This window comes from Camelus bactrianus, chromosome 18 (assembly GCF_048773025.1).
Source record: "Camelus bactrianus isolate YW-2024 breed Bactrian camel chromosome 18, ASM4877302v1, whole genome shotgun sequence".
NCBI lineage: Eukaryota > Metazoa > Chordata > Mammalia > Artiodactyla > Camelidae > Camelus > Camelus bactrianus.
In genome coordinates, this window is record NC_133556.1 from 20,578,607 (window position 1) to 20,601,309 (window position 22,703).

Genomic DNA, 22,703 nt, shown 5'->3' on the forward strand with positions numbered 1-22,703 from the left:
GACACACAGTGAACACTGCCTAAGTTCTCACGATCAAGATGATGAGTCCTTGGGTCCTTGAATTTTGGGAGAGGAAGGCACCTGCCACTCAGTAGCCTCCTTCATTTTCACTCCTTGCTTCCCGAAGCTAAATTGATCATCACAGTCAGGGTCCCTCTGTAAAATAAGCCAAGAAAAGGAATATAACCGTAACTGTAATATTAATCAATTAACACTAACAGATTTCCACGGGCCGGACTCTGTGTGAAGCCCTTTACATGTATTATGTCTTTAATCTTCACAACAACCCCAGTAGGCATGTACTACTAAAATTATCTCCATTTTCTTTTGAGGAAATTGAGGCTTAGAAAGGTGAATTTGCCCACGTTTACAGAGGGAAAGAAAAGGATATCGGCGTCAGTTCCACTAGGTACCACCAGGAGGCAGTGCTCATCCGTCTTCCAATTCCCTAATCTGACTGGAGCACTGAGAGGTTGTCTCACAAACCCTTAAAGATCTCCTACTGATTACTGCCAGGCACTGTTCGAGGCACTGAGGATACGTCGGCCAATGAAATTGGAAATTTTTTTTGTTTGTTTTTGTGGTTCTTTCCTTCCATTTTTCCTTAGAATTAAGAGAAGGCATTTGGAGAGATGTGTGCCCGAAGGGTATGTGGCCTGTCTTGGCTGGGCAGGAGGGAACTGGGAATGCAGGAAGGGGTGAGAGTATCTGAAAGGTCCGTGGGCACCAAAGATCAGGGCCTGCAACTATCCACAGGAAGCAGTATTACTCTGCAACCCACCTTCCTGCCGCCCCATCTTCCTTCCCGCAAGCTGGAAAGAGGGGAACAGGGGTCGTCACCCTGCCGTGTGTAGGTCCAGGATGGGGTGGAAGTGGCCCCGAACCCCTTCCTTCAAGTGGATCTCGCGGCTGCCACCGTGGACGCCGAGTCCTGCTTGTGCCCTGAGCATTTGCGGAGCGCCAGGCCGATAGCCCAGGACCTCCGAGTGTATGCGCCGGCAGATCGTGGACGTGTACGTACGTAGATGATGTGTGCGGCAGCGGTGGTGGCATCCTGCATATGGACCCATGTGATGGGTGCAAAAATGTGGACGTCGACACGGGAGTATGATGGGGTGCCCAAGGATGCGGATGTTGGGCTCAGTGTGTGTAAAGTGACAAGGACACATTGGGGGTGGGGAGCGGTGGGATTTGGAGTGTGCCCAGGAGGGAAGGGCCTGCCGGGTAGTACACTGGAGCATTGGTGACTTCGGAACGCGCGGGATGGAATCCTCTCTGCGCCCTGGACCTGCTGCTGGTATGTTGTGGAGAAGTTACTATTTGGGGGCTCATGATGCAGAGCGTCCTGGGCGGGGGATATCTCATCCGTGTGCTCCTGAAAGTGGAGCAAACTGAGATTGTGTCCGGCGCGTCCGGACTGCTTATGGGCGCACTGTGGATGTGGGGATAGCGTTCCCAAACTGGGGACACTGGAGGGTGCCCTTCTCAGGGCCCCCGGCGAGTAGCGAGTATCTGGCCTGGGGTTCGGCAAGGAATAGACAGCCCTGCTAGGGCCGGGCCGGGGGCGGGGCTCGGAAGCTCCGGGGGCGGGGCCGGCTGGAGGGGCGGGGCCGCGGCGGCTGCACAGCGCGCGCCCGGCCAGGGGGCGCCTCGCGCGGCAGCGGCTGGCGAGTGAGATGCAGAGAGGCCGGACCGGCTGGCGGGCGGGCGGGCGCGCGCGGGGCTGGGGCCACGGCGGCGCTGCAGAGATGTGACTCGGGCCGAGGGCCAGCGGGAGCGTCGGCGCTGCGGGGCCGCGGGGGTCGGTGAGTGCGAGCCGCGCTGGTGGGGTGGAGGGCGCTGCAGGGGGACCCCAGAAACTTTTCCCGCCGCGGACTTGGGAGGCTTGGGGGGTCTGCTGCTTGTGCTTTTCTAAGCGCCCCGCCCCCCCCGCGAGAGGTTAGTCTGCTGGGGCAGCTGGGGTATCCTAATGAGGGAAACCACAGTGCAGCGAGAGAGGCGCCGCAGAGGGCGGGGTGGGGGGCGGAGAAGATTGGGGACCTTTATAGGGGAAGGGGGTGTACCCGGACCTGGTGGAGATCCAAGTCTCTGAGGAGGGTCTGGGAGCGACCAGAGGTAAAGGGCAGCTGGGAGTGTAAGGGAGTCCAGCCGTGCCCGAGTGACTCGTGTGAGGGCAGCCGCTGGCAGGTCTGCGGGCTGCGTGGCAAGTCCGTGGGGCCTGACCACCGACAGGGCAGAAGGAGTCGGGGGCACAAGGCCCCGACTTTGGGGGTGAGCTGCCGCACCTGCCGCAGGGGCTGGGGGCCAAGCTCGCAGCCGGCTATGGCTGCGCGCTACGGGACATGGAGGGGACACTGCGGGTGAAAAGAGGCAGAGCTGAGACCGGGGTCCGGGGAACAAATGAGGGGCAGCTGCATATAATGGCGGGGGTAGCATTTATGTTCCGGCCAGGCTGCGGGTGAGGACTAGCCCTGTGCTGCGTCCCCACCCCCTTTGGGGGACACGGACTCCCAGCCCCACACATCCCGGGATCCTTACCGCCCACACCCGCCTTGGCTGGGAGGAGTTGGTTAACCAGCCAAGGAGGGGGGTACCTACCTTGCTCTGAGTACAGCCTCAGAGCAGTCTGCGAGTTCATTCCCCAGCCCTTGCTATGTCACTCCCAGGCCTAGCCAACACCCGCCCCCCACCCCTAACTTGTCCCCAGTTCCCTAAGGGGAGGCTCCTTGGAGCAGGGACAAAGGCCCCTGGAGTGTGGCGGGCAGCGGCGTCCCCGCCTGGGGCCCCGGGCCACGCGCCACATTGGCTGGCCAACTGCGCCAGGATGGGGGGTGGGCACCTGAGCAGAGCCCAGAAAGAACTGAGGATTATCTCAGGGACAAGAGAAGTCCCTTGGCACAAAAGCCTCCAAACTTCAGCCGAGGAACCTTGATTCAGAAGTTTCCCGAAGGGTGGGGGCTTTCTGGAGGACTCAGACTTTGAGCTAAACTGCATGCAAATCGCATGTAAATAGAATGCAAATCGGCATCTGTTGACTGGGAGCCCTCCACTCGGCCAGTTTTGTATCTAGACTGTGGAATAAACGGTTTCCTCTCTGTTCCCTGCTCTAAGTCTGAAAAAGGGTCAGCTGAGCCGGGAAGGGAAAAGATGGAAGGGGGGAGGAGTCGCCATTTGGGACACAGGCAGCGAGACAAGCGTTCTTGTTAGAAAGAGAAGCTCAAAATCTTTATTGGCTAATGTGTTATTTCAATAAATGTGCCAGCTACGGAATTGGGTCTGGGGCAGTGCAGTGTATGAAATGGACAAGCCCCTGATCTCAGGGCACTGGGGAGGTGGGTGAACACTAAATAAGTAAATAAGTAGTAAGTAGATAGAACTTCCTATTGGGATGACGGCTGCCAGGAAGATAAAACAGGGTGATGTAAAATAAAGTGACAAGGGTATGTGTACTTAAGGGAAGACTGCTCTGGGGAGTGACGTTTTAGCGGAGCCCTGCAAGATGGGGGGCCCGCCACTGGCAAATCTTGGGGGAAGACCAACCAGGCAGAGGGCACTGCAAGTGCAGAGGCTTGGAGGTGGGAATGAGCTTAGAGGAACTGAACAAAGGCCATTGTGGCTGGAGCTCGTAGGCAGATGTGGAGGGTGGGGGTGGGAGAGGGGATGGCAGGGACCAGCCAGACCATGATCTTTTGAGCCATGGAAAGGAGTTTAGGTTTTATTCTCCTTGAGCCAGAGAACCCTTGGAGGGTTTGGAGTGGAAATGCACAAGATCTGATTTTTAAAATCTCCCCTGACCTCAACAAGGAGACCAAAAACAGCTCCCCTTTCATTCTGCCCCCCCGGGGATGGCGAGGCGCCGGGAGCCTCCAAAAGGCTCCAGCCAGCCTATGGGGACCACTTTGAGCCTGGTCAGTCCTGTGAGCCTACTCTGTTAGGTTTTAAAATCCAATTCCCACTTTTAAGCAGTTTTTGTCCACCCTAAGCAGGCCCCCACCCAGAGCTCACACCCCCATAAGCACTTCTATGCAGAGCTTCCTGGGGTTTCTGAGTTAGTCACATTTTCTTCTCAGAATTACAGCCCCAAGAGGAACCATCCACCCCGGAACGGGCAGCCAAGGATGCAATTTGCATTTAAATGATTGCTTTTATTTACAGGATTGGAGCTGCTATGCATATTCATGGATCACGGAGCCCGTCTTCTGGCAACTCTGTTTACTAACCTATGAGGGTTATTAAATTCGAGGGCCCCCAAATAGGCTGGTGGTCTGGGCGGCGTTGGGAACTGAAGAGTATGAGATGGTGTAACTTGGAAAAGATATCAGAGGGTGAGATTGTAGGTCTGGGAAAGAGTTCACTGTCAGGAAACCTTGTAACCGTTTAATCCCTCCAGAGCAGGAAATGCACCAGCGGCCATAACGGGAGTGGGCAGGGACAGAGCGTAATGATGGGGTGCGTGGGGAGATTGGCTCCGCAGCCTCCTCCTGGCCCTCTGCCAGACATGTGGGAGTCGAACCAGGGGTGCAGTGGCCTTGAGGTCAGGAGTTGGGAGAAGTGGGGTCTAGTCCCAGCTTGGCCCACGGATTCTAGGAAGCCTCTGATCAACGTGCATCACCTCTTCATTTTCCCAACAGGACGATGGGAATCACGGTTGTCTTTTTAATAAGCAGGGACCCAGTGTTCCTTGTGAAGCTGGCCCTGTTATTCTCCTTACTTTACAGAAGAAGAGACTGAAGGTCAGAGAGGTTAAGCAATGCCCAAAGTCACGCAGTTCTGTCTGGCTTTCCTCAAACTGAAGTCTTACACTCTTGAGGAGACTGAAAGGAGTGTAAACTCTGTGCCAGGTGTTCATGGGGTACTGAGCTTTTAAACATGCCCAGGGCTAGGAAAGACCCTCCAGACTTGCTTAGTTTTTCCTTCCCTTCCATGTTCCAGTGCCTGTCCTCTTCTTTAGAGAAGGTGGGTTTAAGATGCCTCTTCTGGTGACAGCCAGGGAGAAGCAGGTCAGAATGGTGTGTTCCAAGGCGGTTTTGTACATCTTGTGTCTCCTTTCGTATGGGTGGGTGGGAAGGTGGGAATGCTAGTTCCCCAGAGAATGGCTGGTGTCTGGTTTCTGGATGTCCTGGCTCTGACCCCTCAGTAGGGACACCCGGTTTCAGGGCAAGGAGGCTGGCCTCGGGTCCTCCAGCCCTGGTTCCCCTTGGAAAATGACCTTCACAGAGAGGCTCCCATTCGGAGCACCTGCTGTGGCATCAGAAGTGCTCTGGGGTTTCCGGGGCAGACCACCCCCAAAAGCCACTCCCCTTTACACCGCCTCGCGACCTCTTTGCTTAGTGTGTGATGGAGGAGGCTGGAAACAATGGTGGGCAAACACCTGGGTGAGCCCCCCATTCCAGCCCATCTCCATGGCAACCACCCCCCTGGAAAATCAGAGTCAGGAGTGTTCAGAGCACTTGCCAATCTTTTATTTATTTAACAGAAACTTTATATAAGTGCTTAGCCCGTGTTAATTATTGTCCTAACCCCTAATTATTAATTATTTTAATCCTCAAAAGAACCCCACATTCTAGATATTATCACCCCCATTTTGCAGATGAAGAAACTGAGGCAAGAAAGGTAAATTCAGCTGCCTGGGGTCACAGGGTGCTAGCAAGGGCCAGGGGTAGAACTTGAGATGGGATGTTTATGCTGCTTGGCATGGATCGGGGCTGGGAGGGTCAGCCCTGCGCGTGGTCTTTAGGCCAGCAGAGCTATCCTTCTTGCACAAGGAATCTTGCCTGCATTCCTTCCAGCCTCTGCAGGCCCCGGCTTGTGGAGAAATGGAGCATGCTGCTCCACCACCTGCCGGCTGCTTCTGGCCCCACTGTGGGGAGAGAGTGTGTGTGTGCCTGTGCGATGCAGTGTGTTTAAGAGCATCTGAATGAGTCACAGTCCTAGGAGCCTGGCCGGCAGCAAAGTAATTAGTATGTGAGCCGAGTCTTGCGCACTCGTCACATTTATTCATTACTCCTTGTGAGGAGCTGCACGCCTACATCCCACGGGTTTGTTGCCATATATTCATCTCGTCCCAATCAGCCTTGCCTTGGGGCCGACTCCAAACCTCTAATCTGGTATTGTGCAGTTTGCGGTTCCTGGAGAGCTGCTCCATTCTTGGCAGGGGTAGGCCCCAGGTGGCTGATGCGGCAGGATGGGGGCTTACCTGACGGTGGGTGTCGTGGAGTGGGCGCCGCCTGCTGGATCTCAGGCAGGGGTGGCGGAGGGCAGGGGTGGCGCCCTGGATCCCCTGCTGCAGACGCCCGAGCTTCTCAAACCCCTGTGCGCCCTGCATCTGCACACACCTGGAGCTTTGTTGTGGGGCTTGTAGGAACACAGGTGGTGAAGCCCACGCCTGAGAGTCTGTGTTTCCAACACGGTCCCGGGCGATGCTGCTGCTGTTGCCGGTCCGAGGATCAAACTTTGACTTAAGCCTCTCAGACCCTCAGTCCCCTCCTCTAAAAAATGCCAATGAGAGCATCTCCCTGCCGGGTGATGTGACCATATTTACCAATTCATTCATTCAGCAATAGGGCCAGGAGCCCTGCCCATGTGCCAGGCACCAGGGAATGGGTGGGCGCCCAACAAGACAGAGAGCCTGGGCTGGGGCAATGGGCAGACCAAGAGAGCAATAAAATAAAGTCATTGAAAACTGTGGCAGGTACTAGGAAGACAGAGATTAAAAATATTAACATAGAGCATAAAGGGGCAGAGAGAATCTAATTTAAATAGACTGGTGAATCTAGTTTAAATAGCAAAGGGCTCACCAGATGACGTTTCCAGAGCCCTGGTCTGTAGTGAGAGCCCAGGAACAATAGTACAATTGTTTGTCTGCTGGCTTCATCGCTTTCTAGCTGTGTGACCTTGGACAAGACAACTGACCTCTCTGTTTTATTTCCTGTAAAATGGAGATAGTAACGGCAGTTGCCTCATAGTGTCATTGCCCAGATTACAAGGCGTGAATATACGTGAAGTGCATGGAGGAGGGCCCGGAGCGTAGTAAGCACTGTAAGAGTTGACAGTCATTGTCGTGTCACTATGGCAGTAATAGAAAACTCTGCAGGCAATTCTGAGCCCCCCAGAAATCCCTGAAGAGCTGGACTCAGCTTCATTCTTGAGGCAGCGTGTAGCCCTCCTCTCCATCATCCTGGATATTGTACTACCCTGTGGGCATCCTTAGGGATGATAATGACCCCCTTGGGACAACTGGACCCTACCAAAGTCCCTGGCTGTCTAGATACTGGGTAGGCAGGACTTCCTGGAAGAAGGGAGTCACATCATGCTGGAGGTATAATAGAACTTCTTTGTTGGCAAGTAACATAAGCCCAGCTCAAACTGGCTTAATCCAGAAAAGGGAAGTTAATTGGCTGCTGGAACTGCAAAGGCCAGGGTATCTGGCTTCAGGCATAACTGAATCGTCATTCAGTGCATTAGGACTCTGGTCCATCACTTGGCTGTTTACTCTGGGTCAGCTCTACTCTCAGACCGGTTCTTTCCCTGTGTTGGTAAATACGTCATCTCCAACTCCAGGTAGCCTTTTAGCTTATCATCCCCAATAGCAAGAGAAGAATTCGTTCCGGTTCATTCTAGCAGATATCCTAAGACTGATTCTCCTGGGTCTGGTTGGGGCCATGTGCTGGTCCATGAACCAATCAGTGCAGCCAAAGGGTGGGATGACTGCTCCGATTGGCCAGGCCTTGGTCAGGTGCTCTCATTTAGGACTTGAAGGGGGCGGTCTCCAAAGGAGAATCAGGAGCTCTTTTCAGAAATGGGAGAAACAGGTGCAGGACAACAAAAACAGCAGCTGTCCCGGAAGGACAGGGTTCCACCATCAAGAAAGAAAGCAGAAGGCAAGAGTGAATCCATTTCCCATATCAGAAAGGAGTGGAGTCTAGAGGCCGGGACCACAGCCAGAAAAGCAGTGCACAATTCTAGAAGCTTGGTCGCCATCTTGGTATCTTCATCATCCACATTGGTTTCCTGTTGTGGTTGGAAGGCCAATCGGGAAGGGGGAGGAGCTGGTGGAACCAAGTCCCCATTTGTAGCCAGACCTGGAGAGAGGAGATTCTCCACTAGAGAGTGAGTGGAGGCAGCTAAGGAGGGCCAGGTTCTTGCAAGGAAAGGACCCGGGGTGCAGGCCTGAGGCTGCGAGACCAGGCTGGTTTCCTGGCTTCCTCCTCATCAACTCTGCCCTCAAGTGTATAAAGCAGGCTCTCTCAGCCTCAGCACTGTTGACATGTGGGGCTATGTAATTCTTTGTGTTGAGGGCCATCTTGTGCCTTGTGGGGTGTTTAGCAGCTTCCCTCGACTCTACCTACTGGTTGCCATTTACATCCCCCTCACCAGTTGTGACAACCAGAAATGTCCCTAGACATGGCCAAATGTCCCCTGGGGTCAAAATTCCCGCGGGTTGAGAACCACTGGCCTACGGGGTATGTGAGGAGAGCTGGGGAGAGTTGGTCGGCGGTCAAGACTCCAGCCGCACGTTCCTACCCATCGTCCCCCCAACCGCCCTGGGGGTGCGACTGGCTGCTGCGCGACCCAGAGAGGCTGCATGGGGGTGTGTTCTGTTTTCACTGGCTGAGAAGTCTCTTAATAGCATTTGCCTTGGATGAGATGTGTGGGGGAATCCACTGCAGTGTGTTGAGGGGTGCTGGTGGCGTTTTGTTCCAACATATCTCGTTCTTAAATTTTGATTCCCAGTGTGCTCTTGTGAAAAGCAGCTCTGGCAAGGACAGTGTTCTTCCAAAGGTGGTAGGCTGGGATAAGCAGTGGGTATCCGACGTGAATTCCATCAACAAGTATTTCAGTGAGTTTTCTTTTAAGGGAGTCGATTTCCAGGACTCAGATGACTTCCAGGAGGTGTGTAGACAAGGCGTAAATAGCTGAGGTGGCACTCCCTTGACTGACGTGCCAGGGAATAGGGGCTGGGCTGTGGTCCCCACTGCCAGCATCTGAGTTGTTTGTTTAAGGGGCATCTCTTGCCAGATGCCTTCTGTTCCCAGCCTGCCTTCTCTCATCCACAGGCAAAGGAGACGGTCCCAATAACACCAGGCTCCTTCTCATTCGGCGGCATCAATAATTTATCCCAGTCGATGGCCTCTCAGCCAAGGCAGAGTCGGAGCTGCTCACAGTATCCCACAAAGGAGCAGAGAAAGAGAGGTGGTCGATACCGCATTTACTTAAGAAAGCCCCAGGGATGTGCTGAGCTGCCTGCGAGGTGGCTGGTTACAGCCTCACTGTGGGTGGAGCTAAGGCAGTGCTTCTGGCTTGAGATGCTTGGAAACACACGGGAGCAGAGGAGCCGCTCAGGCTGAGGCTCCCCGAAGGCCAGGCTCCCTTCAACAGCAAGGAGCTGGTGGCCGTGGGTAGAGGAGCGAGTCCTGGGGAGAAGTCTCATTCACTCTTCAGGAAGCGTCTGCTTTGTGCTAGTGCTGGACCAGGGGGTGCTCATCCCCGTGATTTTCCCCCAGGGGACATCACCAGTGTCTAAAGCTGTCACAATTGGGGGAGGGGGTGTGTTTCGGTCCCCTAGTGGGTCGAGGCCAGGGATGCTGGTGAATATCCTGTAATGCACAGGACAGGCCCCAAACGTCAGTAATTCTGAGGCTGAGAAGCCCTGGTTTATGCTGATGAACAAGGTGGACAGTGTCCCTGTCCTCCTGCAGCTAGTGTTGGAGAGAGACAGGAAGGGACAGAGAAACAAAGTAAACCGGCGAAAAGATGAGATAGGATTAGCGGGAGGAAACAGACGAGAGGCCTGGTAGAGAGGACGGGGGTGTGACCTTGGCCAAGGTCTGAGTGGATGACATTAGATCTGAGACCACTGGGGGTGGGGAGGAGTGGTTTTCCATAAAAGCAGGGGGTGAGGGGAGGGGGACTCTGGTTAGCAGAAGGAGCAGGAGGGGCAAGAGGAAACTCACTCGGGTTAATAAGCCGGTCTCCTGGCTGCTGTGTGGACCCCGCCTTGCACGGGGGCTGGGAAGAGGCGAGGAGCATCCTGCAGGCGCCCCCCTGGAGAGGCGGGCTGGAGTGGCGTGAGACGAGGGATTCTTGGGAGATCTTTGGAGGAGGAGGGTGGGGTGTGTGAAGGGATGGGGAAAGGGTGCATCCCAGGAAGACGGTTCATACTACATTTAAAATGCTGGGAGGCTTCCGAGAGCTTCTAGGAGCTGAGTGCTGTGACCTTGGGCAAGTGTCCCAACCTCCTCAAGACTGTTTTGTCACCGGTGTGAGGACTGGAAATGTCAAGTGTGGGGCCCAGAGTGAGTCATCAGTGCATGTCAGCTGTTACCGCTGAGGGACTGAAACGGGTTAACGCATGCCCAGCACAGCCCTTGGCCCCTGACTATTGCTTTAAAGTTTCATTTTATTCCCTTATTTTTGAAGAGGTCTGACATGGCCTCAAATTCAAAGAATATGAAAAGATATTCAGAGAAAGTGAGTGTCCCTCCCACCCGCTCCTCCAGCCACTAGCGGTGGTGATTCATGGTTGTTCACTGTGCAGACAGGACCCGAAACCCCACTCCCCACCCCCTACCCCGAGACGGGCTGTGCTGCCTGGAGAAAGGGGCAAGCAGGTCTGAAGTGAGGTGGGTCTTCTTAAAGTCAGGAGAGTGAGCGTCTTACAATGCATTGGTCTTTCCTCCTCTACTTGTCTGGAATGTTCATGGTGTCAGAGAGAAAGATGAGAACCCGTCAAGTGCTCGCCTTCCTCCTGCTCTTCGTGATCGCCTCCGGGGCCTCTGAGAACGCCAGCACATCCCGGGGCTGCGGGCTAGACCTCCTCCCTCAGTACGTGTCCCTGTGCGACCTGGACACCATCTGGGGCATCGTGGTGGAGGCGGTGGCCGGGGCAGGCGCCCTGATCACGCTGCTCCTGATGCTCATCCTCCTGGTGCGGCTGCCATTCATCAAGGACAAGGAGAAGAAGGACCCCGTGGGCCTCCACTTCCTCTTCCTCCTGGGGACCCTGGGCCTCTTCGGGCTGACGTTCGCCTTCATCATCCGGGAGGACGAGACTATCTGCTCGGTCCGCCGGTTCCTCTGGGGCGTCCTGTTCGCGCTCTGCTTCTCCTGCCTGCTGAGCCAGGCGTGGCGTGTGCGGAGGCTGGTGCGCCACGGCAAGAGCCCGTCGGGCTGGCAGCTGGTGGGCGTGGCCCTGTGCCTGATGCTGGTGCAGGTCATCATCGCCATCGAGTGGCTGGTGCTGACCGTGCTGCGCGACTCGAAGCCTGCCTGCGCCTACGAGCCCATGGACTTCGTGATGGCCCTCATCTACGACATGGTACTGCTCGTGGCCACCCTGGGGCTGGCCCTCTTCACGCTGTGTGGCAAGTTTAAGAAGTGGAAGCAGAACGGGGCCTGCATCCTGGTCACCGCCTTCCTCTCCGTGCTCATCTGGGTGGCCTGGATGACCATGTACCTCTTCGGCAACGCCGAGCTGCGGCAGGGAGACGCCTGGGGCGACCCCACCTTGGCCATCACGCTGGTGGCCAGCGGCTGGGTCTTCGTCATCTTCCATGCCATCCCCGAGATCCACTGCACCATTCTGCCGGCCCCGCAGGAAAACACACCCAACTACTTCGACACGTCGCAGCCGAGGATGCGGGAGACGGCGTTTGAGGAGGACGTGCAGCTGCCGCGGACCTACATGGAGAACAAGGCCTTCTCGATGGACGAACACAATGCAGGTAGAGTGGGCGCCGCCCGCTGGCTTAGGCTCTGGGGCCCTTCCTCCCAAAAGGACACTCTCTTTCTCTCCAGTGGGAGTGGCTAGTCTTGGGGACAGTCCAGGCAGATCAGAGCCCAAACAGTGGCCGCTGTGCTGAAACTGGCCCAGAGGTGCATTCTCATTAGCATTTTCCCTATCAATTGCCAACTAATTTAATATAAAAATCCAGGTCTCTGGCCTTTTTTGAAAAGTTGGGTCTGGCAACACCAGGCTGCCATTCCCACCTCACAGAAATTGTCTGCAGCTGTCTAGAAGGCTCTGTCCCTTACCCTCACCGGGTTGTGGCAGTGGGGGGCTGCTTTCTCTTTGCCACACTCCCCACCACTCCCTATGGCCCTCTGCCCCAGCTGCTATAACATATCAACGTTAATTCCCTGGCTCCCTGGAAGTGTTCGAGTTTGCAGCTGGTATGCGAGACGGATGCAGGGGGTGGTGACAGGCAAAGCTCGCGTCCTGTTCCCTACCTCTGTCACCAGGAGTGTATGAATTTGAGCCAGACGTCTGGGTTCAGATCCTGCCTCTGCCATTTCTGGATGTAAGGCTTTGTACCTCGTAGAGCTGCTGTGAGCAGTAACTTCCTGAGGGGCTCCCACTGCACCTGGCACGTTGGGTGTGTGTCTTTTGTGGGTTCCCCTGAAAGCAGAGCCTGAGGCTCAGTGCAGGTGATCTGCCTGGGAGGTGGTCCCTGCCAGAGAGAGGGCAGAGGGAATGAGACTGGGAGGGCAGAAACAGAAACAAGAGCTTGGAAGTGCCAGGTACCACCACGGTCAGCTGGGGCTCAATCCTGCCAGAGTTACACGTAGAACGAGCCTCAGCCTTGATCCTCGAAGGACAGGAGGCTGTGGCATCTCTCCACCAATTCCTGGCTCCCACTGTCATGAACATCCCCCCGTGCTCCCCAAAACAGGCCGAACAAGTTCCGTTAGCTTCTACGGCCAAGAAGCAGAGATTTGGCATGCGCTTCAGGTGGAGGATGTCCGGGTACCCAGGGCTGTCCACCACCACCGCAGCGGATTCCCAGAGGAAGCCACACAGGTGCCCGGAGCCCCTGCCACGGATGCCTTGAGAAGCATCTCTTACAATTGTTGCTTAAAGCAAGTCAGCTGGGCTCTTGGCACTTGAGATTAATTCATTAAAATTGCCTTTTCTCTGTTACCTAAAGATTTAGCAGGAGCTACAATAATAGTAACAATAACAAACAGTAAGTAGTAGCAGTGGCAGTGGCAGTAACAGCTGCCTAGTCCGGTCATCATTTATTGAGCATTAGCTGCACGCCAGGCACCGTTCTAAGTCCTTAACCTGCATTGCCCCTTAGTCCGCACCTCCACCTGATGAGGCGGAAACAATCCCGGCTTACAGATGAATAAATGGAGGCTGTAGTAGGTTCAGTCCTGCCAGTGACATACAGCTAAGAGGTGGCCCTTTCCAGATGGTCATGGTCCCCTTTCCTGTGATGTGCATCCAGGCACCTGGGCAGTGCTCACTGGCTGCTTTTATTACGAAGTCAGCCTTGTTGGGTTGAGGGCCGAGCCCAGAGCACAGCCCACCCACTCCGTGCAGGCAAGGGAAACACAGCAAGCCATCAGGTCCTCCACGGCCACCCCCAGCCCTCCTCCCGACCAGGACATGCCCAACGTCCTCTGCACCCCTGCTCCCAGCCAGACCCACAGGAGGAGTGACAGGACCCCACCCCACCCCAACTGTGGACAGAGTCGGAAATCCTGGCATGGCCTTTATCAGAGCAGCTTCCTTCTTACTGGAAAGCCCCAGGCCAGCAAGCCTGTGTTTGTCAAGAGATTTGGCAGGGGTGAGCGGCAGCTCTGGTGGGGCTGGCTCCCTGGGTTGCCAGGAGAAGATGGAGGTTGGATGGAGGTCATCACTGGGAGCCCAGACGGCCCTTCAGGGCGTTTGATGTGCAGAGGCCGGCTCCTGGCCAACTCCTGTGGAGCTGGGAGGGGCCACCTCTTCTTTGGCTCTTCTGGGAACAGGGGCCTCTTTACCTAAGACCCATAGACTCCCCGTTGGACCTCAGAGGTATCAGGAACTCCTGAAATGGATGTAAATTTTTGTACATTCGTTGGGGAATTAGTCTGTTGCTTTGTTAGATTCTCAAAGCCATTTGTGATCCCCAGGAGGTAAAGAACTGGAGCTGTTGAACCTGATGAGCTAGTTTACTTGCAATGAAGGGGGGATGCAGGAACTACCCACGTATTAGGGGCTTCAAAAGAAGGATGGCTAACCTTTACTAGGTGCCGTGGACCAGGTACCATTCTGAGCATTTCAGTGGCTGATCTCATTGAATCCCAGTGAGGTCCATTTTGCAGACAGGAAACTGAGGCACGGAGAGGCTAAGCAACTTGCCCAATAGGCAGAGGCAGGGTGTGAAGCCAGGCGGGCTGGCGTCAGAGCCCACACGCTGACCCTTCTGCCACAGGATTAGTCTTTTCTCAAAGCGCTTTAGTGTCCCTCATCTCATGCACGTGTCAGGACAACTCTGTGCATTGAGAAGACACGGGTTACCGGTCCCATTTTACAGAGCACTAAACTGAGTCCAGGAGTGTCAGGCAACTTGTTCAGGCTCACACTGTAAGCACACAGCAGGCTAGGGAGAGGGAGGTTGCTTTTCTGAATCCGGTTACATGCACCTTTCCTTGTGAAAATGCAGCCAGAGCTTCAAATCCATGTAGGATCCAGAGATCAAAGGAATTTGGGACCCACATCAGGACCAGCAGTTCCAGGGCTGGCCCGGGGGTGATGGGAGGGCTCAGAAGTGCCCCACACGCCATCTGTTTCAACTCTATGTTCCAAAGCCAAGGAAGTTGTTACTCATCCCCTCTTTCTTTTCCAAAGGAAAAATAGCTTTATTATTCCTTTCTGATGACAGAAGATGGACAATAATCATGAAGAAATTCAGCAAATGAAAATCATAAAAATTGCTCAAATTCCTATTTGCCCAAAGGCAGCTACTGCCAACTGTTTGTTCCCATCTTGCCAGACATCTCTCGAGCACACACAGTCTCTCTCTCACTCTCTCTCTCTCTCTCACTCTCTCTCTCTCTCTCACTCACACACACACACAACAGTCATAGAGCAGTTCTTAACCTGTCTGCACGTTAGAATCTTTTGGACAGCTTTAAAAAAAAATTGCCAGTGCCTGCCTCCTCATTCTGATTGAGTAAGTCTGTTCGGGCTTAGGTATTTTAAGTGCCTGAGTGCTTCTAAGATGTAACCAGGTTGAAACCATTGGTCGAAGTGGTGTGCTGCAATGTGCTTGCTTAAATCAATAGTGTGTTGAGGGGGCGGCCGTGCCAGGTCAGCCACTGAAGAGCTACGGTATCCTTCCCACGGGGCAGAGATTTCCATGGGCACCATCATTTATTTTTCTGATCTTAGCTGATGCCTCTTGTTTCTGGCTTTCCATAGAAGTGATGCTGCAATGAATGTTCTCCATTCATCTTTGTGCCCAAGATCAATTAACTCCTTGCAAAAAAAAAAAAAAAAATTTCTAGACATGCAGCCAAGTGTCTGCACTTTTCAATCTTGATATATCCCGAACTATATTCAATATCTTGTAATAACCTATTAGGGGAGAGAATTTGTAAAACTATATATATGTAACTAAATCACTTTGCTGTACCCCTGAAACTAACACAATGTTGTCAATCAACTGTACTTCAATTTTTTTAAAAAAATCTTGATATATACTGCCAGATGTCCCCCCACAGAAAAGTAGGGTAATTTACCGTCTCCCCCAAATAATTGTATGAGACCCATTTCCTCACTTCTTCACCAACCTTGGATGTCGTCAGACTTTTTTTAGCAGCCCTGTTTTGCATCATCCCAAATGTGTGTCCACCAAAATTCACGTGGGCCCCAGGCAAAGCCAATTCCCTTGGAAGGCTCACAGAGAGAAGCTAAATTGTCGTCCTGGCTAGGACTGCCTTTGTTCTAGAAACCCTACTTTGCTGGCTGGGGAACGCCTTGGCACCCTCCCTCGCCATGGTGAGCGAAGGTTGTCATCTTTGGTGCTGACCTCAGCCAGTTTGTATTTAGGGAGCCAGGCCCCACCAGGGCCTTGCCCTGCCCGGGAGCTACAGCTGGCCCTGTTTCTCTTGCATTTTAACCAGCCAGCCTTTCGGGCTCTCTTCTCTTGAGAGCCTTATCCCTGACATCAAGGGATGGGAAGGGCATTCCCCAGACTGCAGCCACTGCTTTCTTACTCCCTTCCCTTATGAGCCCCCGATATATACTTCACCAGCCTACCATTTCTTAATTAAGTAACAACAAGGCATGAGGTATGTGATAAAAGATTAAAATACACTGAAGGATGTAGCACTTCAGATCACATTTTGGAAACTGTTAACAAGGCATGTTAAATGCTCGCCTTTCAAAGGGGCAAGAGAGCGAAGTGTTCTTTCTCCTGTTAGTGGATTGGGCTCTCTGAGCTCATTAGGCCAAAGGCTATTTTTTTTTTTAATTTTCATTTTTTCATTGATGTATAGTTGATGTAGAATATTATGTTACAGATGTACAATATAGTGATTGACAATTTTTAAAGGTTATACTCCATTTGTAGTTAATATAAAATTTTGGCTATAAGCCCCATGTTGTACAGTATATACTCGTAGCTTATTTTGTACATTATTTTGTTTGTGTCTCTTAATCCCCACCCTCTCCTCCTTTCCCTCAAGCCATAGTTTGTTCTCTGTATCTGTGAGTCTCCTTTTTTTATTATGTTCACTAGTTTGTTGTATTTTTTATTTTATTTTTTTCATTGAGGTATAGTTGATTTGCAATGTTTGAGGTGTACAATAAGGTGATTCAGTTATACATTTATATATAAATACATATATATGTATATGTATATTCTTTTTCAGATTCTTTTCCATTATAGGTTAGACCAAGGGTTATTTAAACTCTGCACCTTAGCTTCCCAGTGGAAGGCCCAGAGACAGCTTTGCGAGCAGGGCCAATCTCGCCTAACTTGCAAAGTCCAGTCAGAAGGAGGTTGGCATTTAGCCTGTAATCTTAGATTCCTTTTGAGAGCTCCTTATGGGTGAGCCCTGCTTGCCTTTCAGAGCTGACCCAGGTCATAGTGGGGTGTTAGTTGGGATTCTTGAAGCTGCAAGGAATAAAAAATCAGATTTGAAGCAGCTTAAGCAAAGCAAAACAAAGCAACGAATTAATGTACTGGGGATCAGGCTTCAGGAATGGATAGATCCAGGAGGCTCGGCTGATGACAAGATTTGGTTTCTCTCCATCTCTTGGCTCTGTTAGAATCATGGCAGCCCACAGCTCTAGGCTTGCACAGAGTCCCAGTAGAAAAGAAGAACATTTCTCAGGATGCTTGAAGAAAAATCGCAGAGTTTGCTCTGATTGGACCTAATTGGCAAGGCCTACATCACCTGCCCACCTCAAGGCCAGGGGAGGAGGCAGTTGTAGCCAACGCTCAGGGACCTAGAATGTGGGAGGGATGTTTACCAGAGGAGAACCACAAATAACCATTACTCAGAGGGATCCTCGGGCCAAGGCATCCCACTGCCGGCCAGTAGAGTCGAGCCTCTGTTTCTCCGAGGGGAATGTGTTAGGGGCAGATTTCCCCACCACAGCTGGCCCGGTCTCTGTGTTATGAGTAAAGCCGCGCTGTTTGGTTTTCCTTCTCTTCAAGGAGGTCTTGGCTAGGAATTGAGACTAGTGAGAGTCCATGGACTCTCTGTCCCCAGGTGCCCCTCCTTCTCTACTTCCTAGGAAGGGCATCTCCTGCTCAGCATGTGCACAGGAGCTGGTGAAGGTTGGAGGTGCTAGAGATGCGAAAGCAAAGAGGTTTTCCTAAGTCTGTCCTGGAATATGCATTCCCAACCCTGCCTTAGTTTCCTTGGTTCAGGTGTGGGCTGAGCTGCCCCTGATGTCAAATTCAAGTTGCCCTAAGTAACTGTGGTGGTTAAAAACATATTATTTGGAGCCAGTAGAGTGTGATGGTGAAGAACACAGATTCTCTGCCTGCGCCCGAGCGCTGGTTCTTACCAGCTGTGTGACCTTGAGCAAGTAACCAAATCTCTCCCTGCCCCATATAAAGTGGAAATAATAAAAGTACTGATTATGCTATGAAAATTAAATGAGATCATATATATAAAGCACTTTTCACAGTGCTGGTTCCTGGTTGGCATGCTATGAAGGTTAACTATATTATCAAGGTGATTTTGGCCCCTTCCCCTAGTAATTTATAAAAATCCCAAACCCTCTTGCTACTTTTTTAGCCAGAAAAAAAAAAATGACTTCCTTCAGGGAGGACTTTTAAGTAAGGCTTTCCTTAGCAAAGCAAGATTAGTGCCTTCAGTGAGAACAAAGATAATGAAGATGACACCTCATAATTGAGATGGATTTTGTGGGGTTTTTTTCCTCCTCTTCTTCCTCTCCATCCACCCCCCTCTTCTGCCCCTTCCCTTCCTGCCCGACTAGAGACAGACTTTTGTTTTGATTTTTTTTTTTCATAATGCTTCTTCTTTCTCTGTAATTTTGAACAGGAAATACAGGGAGTTCCCACCTGCCCCTCCCCCCAGTTTCCTCTGTTATTAACAACTTGCGTTAGTGTTACATTTGTCTCAGTGGATGAATCAATATTGATATATTATATATTAACTAAAGTCCATAATTTACATTTCAGAGGCCAGTCTTTGTACAGTTCTATGGGTTGGAACAAACGTATGATGTCATGTCTCCCCCATTACGGTATCATCTAGAATAGTTCCGTGATCCTAAAAATGCCCTGTGCTCCCCTATCTGCCACCTCCAAAACCCTGGCAATCACTAGTCTTTTCACTGACTATAGTTTTGCCCTTTCTAGAATAGCGTAGTTGGAATCATACAGTATGCAGTTTTTAGACTGACTTCTTTCATTTAGCATTATGCATTTAAGACTCTTCCAGGTCTTTTTGTGTCATTTGACTTTCGTCACTCAACAAAAAGGAAGGTGACATATCTAAAACTACACTGCAAATAAGAGACACAATTCCCCACCTTTCAGAGGTAAGAAGTGCCGACATATTTTGCTGTCTTTGCTTCAGATCTCCCTTTTCTCCCCTCGTCTAGAAATCACCCCAGCCGTGGGCCTGGAGCCCCTCTGCCCTCTACGCCATCACTTGCCCATGAACACATCCCACCTCTCCCGCTACTCGACGTCCAGGTTCTCAGGGTTGCCCACCTCAGTGTGTATCCAGAAACCGTGTTGGACGGTGTGATGCTGAACTTGACGTGAAGGGCATTCAGTAGTGAGAAGGTCTTTGGTCACAGGAGATCCTCTGAGGGAGGCAGGCGCTTCCCTGCAAGGGCTGGGGGGGGGGGCAAGAGGCTCCCCCCAGGGCCCCCTGCCCAAGAGCCGCCTGTGCCCTGGATTCTGCAGGCTCCCCAACCCCACGGAGATGGATCAGGCTCCAAGAGCCAGAGAACAAAGCGCCTTTGTGACTTTTGTTTTGAATCTGGCTTGTGACAAAGGGGAGGGGTGGGGGCCTGGAGCATGGTGTTGATGCAGGGGAAGAAAACAAAATTGTGTCTTTTTTTTTTTTTTTTTTTTTTTCCGGTGGTGTCGTGTGGCCTTTCCCTCCCTCCCTCCCTCCCTCAGCTCTTCGAACGGCAGGATTTCGTAATGGCAGCTTGGGAAACAGACCCAGCGCTCCATTCAGAAGCAACGTTTATCAGCCAACTGAGATGGCCGTCGTGCTCAACGGGGGGACTGTAAGTATCAGGAGGTGATGCTTTGGCAGGAAGCCGCGGAGTGGTCCGTGTTGGGGGGCAGCTTCGACGGGACACCCTGCTCTGTGGAGGCTGCAAGGACAGCGGCTCAAGGGGGCACCCGTTCATGCATGCAATGCTTCCGTTTCTCTTTTTCCTTCTCTGCCCCCTTTCTCCATACATGGAACCTCCACCTATACTTAGTGGACCATCTGTAGATTCGTTTGAAAGAGTCCCTGTTTCTAGAGGCTCTCACCCAGTGAATTCTCTGGTTTTCATTATACAGAAGGTGCCCCCATCCTCCCTCTGCCTGGGAGGTGACTCTTAGGAAAAGCCCAGAGTTATGAAACCCTGACAGATTTTGCTGACATCCAACCTAGCTGAGTCCCCGCCCCTGCTCCCCCCCACCCCCATCTGTACTCCAGCCGGGTCCCAGGTTCCCCTCCTTAAAAGATTTCTTAAGAAATTGAAGTGATTATCATTTTTCTCTGGCAAACACCAAACAGGTTAACTGTATGATGCCAAACAGACCTTCAGCAGAATTGTCATCATTTGCATTTTGCCTCCGTGGAATTACATCATTCTGTTTCTCCAGCAGTCCAAAGATGCACTGTCATTCCCACATTGAATTTCCAAACATAGCTCCATGCTTCTTTCAGAAACAACACGTGAGCCAGTTTACACTGTGTAAATTGGATTTCCATTCTTTCTATCATGTGCCAATTCCATAACTCAACCTGAGCTTTTTTTTTTCTTAATGTCAGGGATGGTCTTTGATCTCTAGAGGGAACTTGGGTTTTCCTGGCCTTTGGATGGTATGCAAAGCGTTGATTTGCACTGGTTTGGAAGGGGCTCAAAAGCAAGTAGACACAGATTGTATTTGTGAAGACCCCCAGCCATCTATTGGCCTGTTTATTTTGGAGGCCAAGAAAATCCTGAGTTGCAAGCATTTGGCCTGTGTTATAATACATACAGTTAGAAGACAGCCCTTTGGTCACTCATAAGCCCTATCTGGTCCTGTCGAGGCCAGTGTGCATAAAAACATCCTGGACTTAGAAAGCGAGGTGGGGTTCTGGGTGAGGAAACATTTGTTCAGGATGCATGATTACACAAAACAGGACAGGGCCTTCCCAAGAACGGAGCATCGTAACACACAGTGTTTCCTGCTTTACTGGGGAATTATTCAGCCCGTCAGGAAAAGGCAAGGTAACTTATCTTTGGTACGTTGTTAATGAGTTGGTTTCTGACATTGACTTTGCAAAGCCCAGAGTTCTTAGTGTGTTATTCCTGTTTCCAGATCCCAACTGCTCCGCCAAGTTACACTGGAAGACACCTCTGGTGAAAGACTTTTAAGTTCCAGAGAATAAGAATCTCTCTTACCGATTTTATTCCCTGGCCGTGTCTTTCTTGAGGGAGAAATCAGTAACAGTAGCTGAAAGAGGCCGCCTCGCAGCCGGGAGATTTGGAAATCCTAGACAAGAGGGTTCCGTGTAAATGTGAACACTGCTGAACTGAAATGCTAACACCGACTGCCCTCCCTCCCCTGCCACACACGTGCACACACACACACACACACATAATACCAAACCAACCTCAAACCCTGCAAACTAAAGCAAAGCTAATTGCAAATAGGATTAGGCTCACTCGAAAATGTGGCTGGGAAGACTGTTTCATCCTCTGGGGGCAGAAAAGAACCAAGTTCACAGCCAGTGGGTCAGGCTGGTGTGGGTTGGACATGGAACGCCCCTACACCATCGTCCCTCCCCGGCAAGTGCTGGACCCCTCTTGGGGTGGCCTCTTGTGGGGTAACCGTTTCCCTGAAGAGGACGAATGGGGGCTTTTCCACCAGCCTGCCTGTTGGTTTTCACATTTCAGAGGGATCAGGTGCAGTTGCGGAGATTGTGGGTGTGGTTCCAAACTGAGGACCAGCTGAATTGAGGAGAGAGCTTTACAGGCAGGAGTGGTGGAGGGAGCCCGGCGTGTGCCAAAGAAAAGGCTGTCTGGGAGTTAAAGGGACCATCGCACTTAGAGAGTGGTGCCTGGCCGCTGTTCCTTCTTGGGCCCCCTGCTCCAGCGCCAGTGGCAGGAAGCAAGCCCGCCTCCCTCCCTGGTGCAGCCCTCGCCGTTGCTGGCTGGGGCAGCCGTATCTCCCCCGCTCACCTCTGCCTCTTCCAGCCCTCATCAGTGTTCCTCCAAGCCCTTCCCCAGTTTTGTTCCCACCTTCGTTTCAAAAAAGCTCAAAGAGGCCACCAGCTCAAGGCGCCCTGGTGTGGCCAGGAGGCAGAGGCCACAGCCAACTTTCCACGATGCTGTCACGTGGCGGGGCATCCCAGGGGTGCCCCGGCTGGAGAGGTGACACCTGCTGCCTGGCATGCAGTGAATTCTTGGGTCTTCTATGCAGATGTAGTGAAAGGTCCAGGGTGAGCCGAGCATGCGAGGGTTTCCTGCTGCTTTTGGAGGGTGCGTGGGACAGTTTTGTCTTGGTTTCCTACAAGGTCCATGAAAATGGTTCTCTTCAAAGCTCATTGTTTCTGTCATGGTTTCCATCTGTCCTAAGCAAGTCATTCCTTTATTTGGCATTTCGAACATCTCGGCCATTCAAAGCCCCATGTTGTCTGCACTGTTTGGCCAGCATAATCGCTAGTCACGATTCAAAGCAAAGAGTTTTAACCTGACGGCATGGAATGTATACACGAGGGTGGGCATTTTGAATATACTCTAATCACTGTATCGCTTTTTTCTATAAAACAACCCATAAGCCTTTAACCTTTAAAGGAAATGAAAAAGGTTAGTGTTTGGGGGGAACTGACCTCTTCGTAAGCCAACATGTTTCAGCTGAGTATGTTTTAATAAACCTTCTGATTTTTCTCGAGGCCCTAGTCTGCTGTGTCCCGTCCTCGCCCTCCCCCGCCCTCCAGTCCTTGCAGGGCACCTGGGGAATGAGGCCAATCTGGCCATCCCTGCGTGGTCCTCCGTCAAGTCAGGCATTTCCGTGTGTCACCAGAAGGCCGCCCCTACCCGAGCTTCGGGAAGCGCCCGCCGCCCAGAGCATGTGCTTGCTTCTTTCTAGAGGGTCAGATTCCAGTCCTCTGTGCCAGCAGCGCCCCTGAGGGGACTGCACAGAGGGGGGAGGAGCGAGGGGCGGGATGGGGGAGAGAAGCCAGGACCTGGGGTGGGGTGGGGTGGGGTGGGGTGGGGGTGGGGGCGGATG

The 22,703-nt window shown here is 52.3% G+C and overlaps 1 protein-coding gene across 2 annotated transcripts; it reads left to right on the forward strand.

Annotated features, from left to right (window-relative positions):
- The first annotated feature begins 1,646 nt into the window (after positions 1-1,646).
- Positions 1,647-22,364, forward strand: GPRC5B (G protein-coupled receptor class C group 5 member B). 2 transcript variants are annotated; one of them, XM_074346260.1, is made up of 4 exons: positions 1,647-1,805; positions 10,710-11,723; positions 19,383-19,495; positions 20,790-22,364. In XM_074346260.1, the coding sequence occupies exons 2-4, from the start codon at positions 10,718-10,720 to the stop codon at positions 20,832-20,834; spliced, it is 1,164 nt and encodes a 387-aa protein (XP_074202361.1). In that variant the 5' UTR covers positions 1,647-1,805; positions 10,710-10,717; the 3' UTR covers positions 20,835-22,364. The 2 variants fall into 2 exon arrangements, with proteins under 2 accessions (XP_074202361.1, XP_010959369.2); XM_010961067.3 differs by lacking the exon at positions 1,647-1,805 and having other exon boundaries at positions 10,679-11,723.
- Positions 22,365-22,703: the final 339 nt, after the last annotated feature.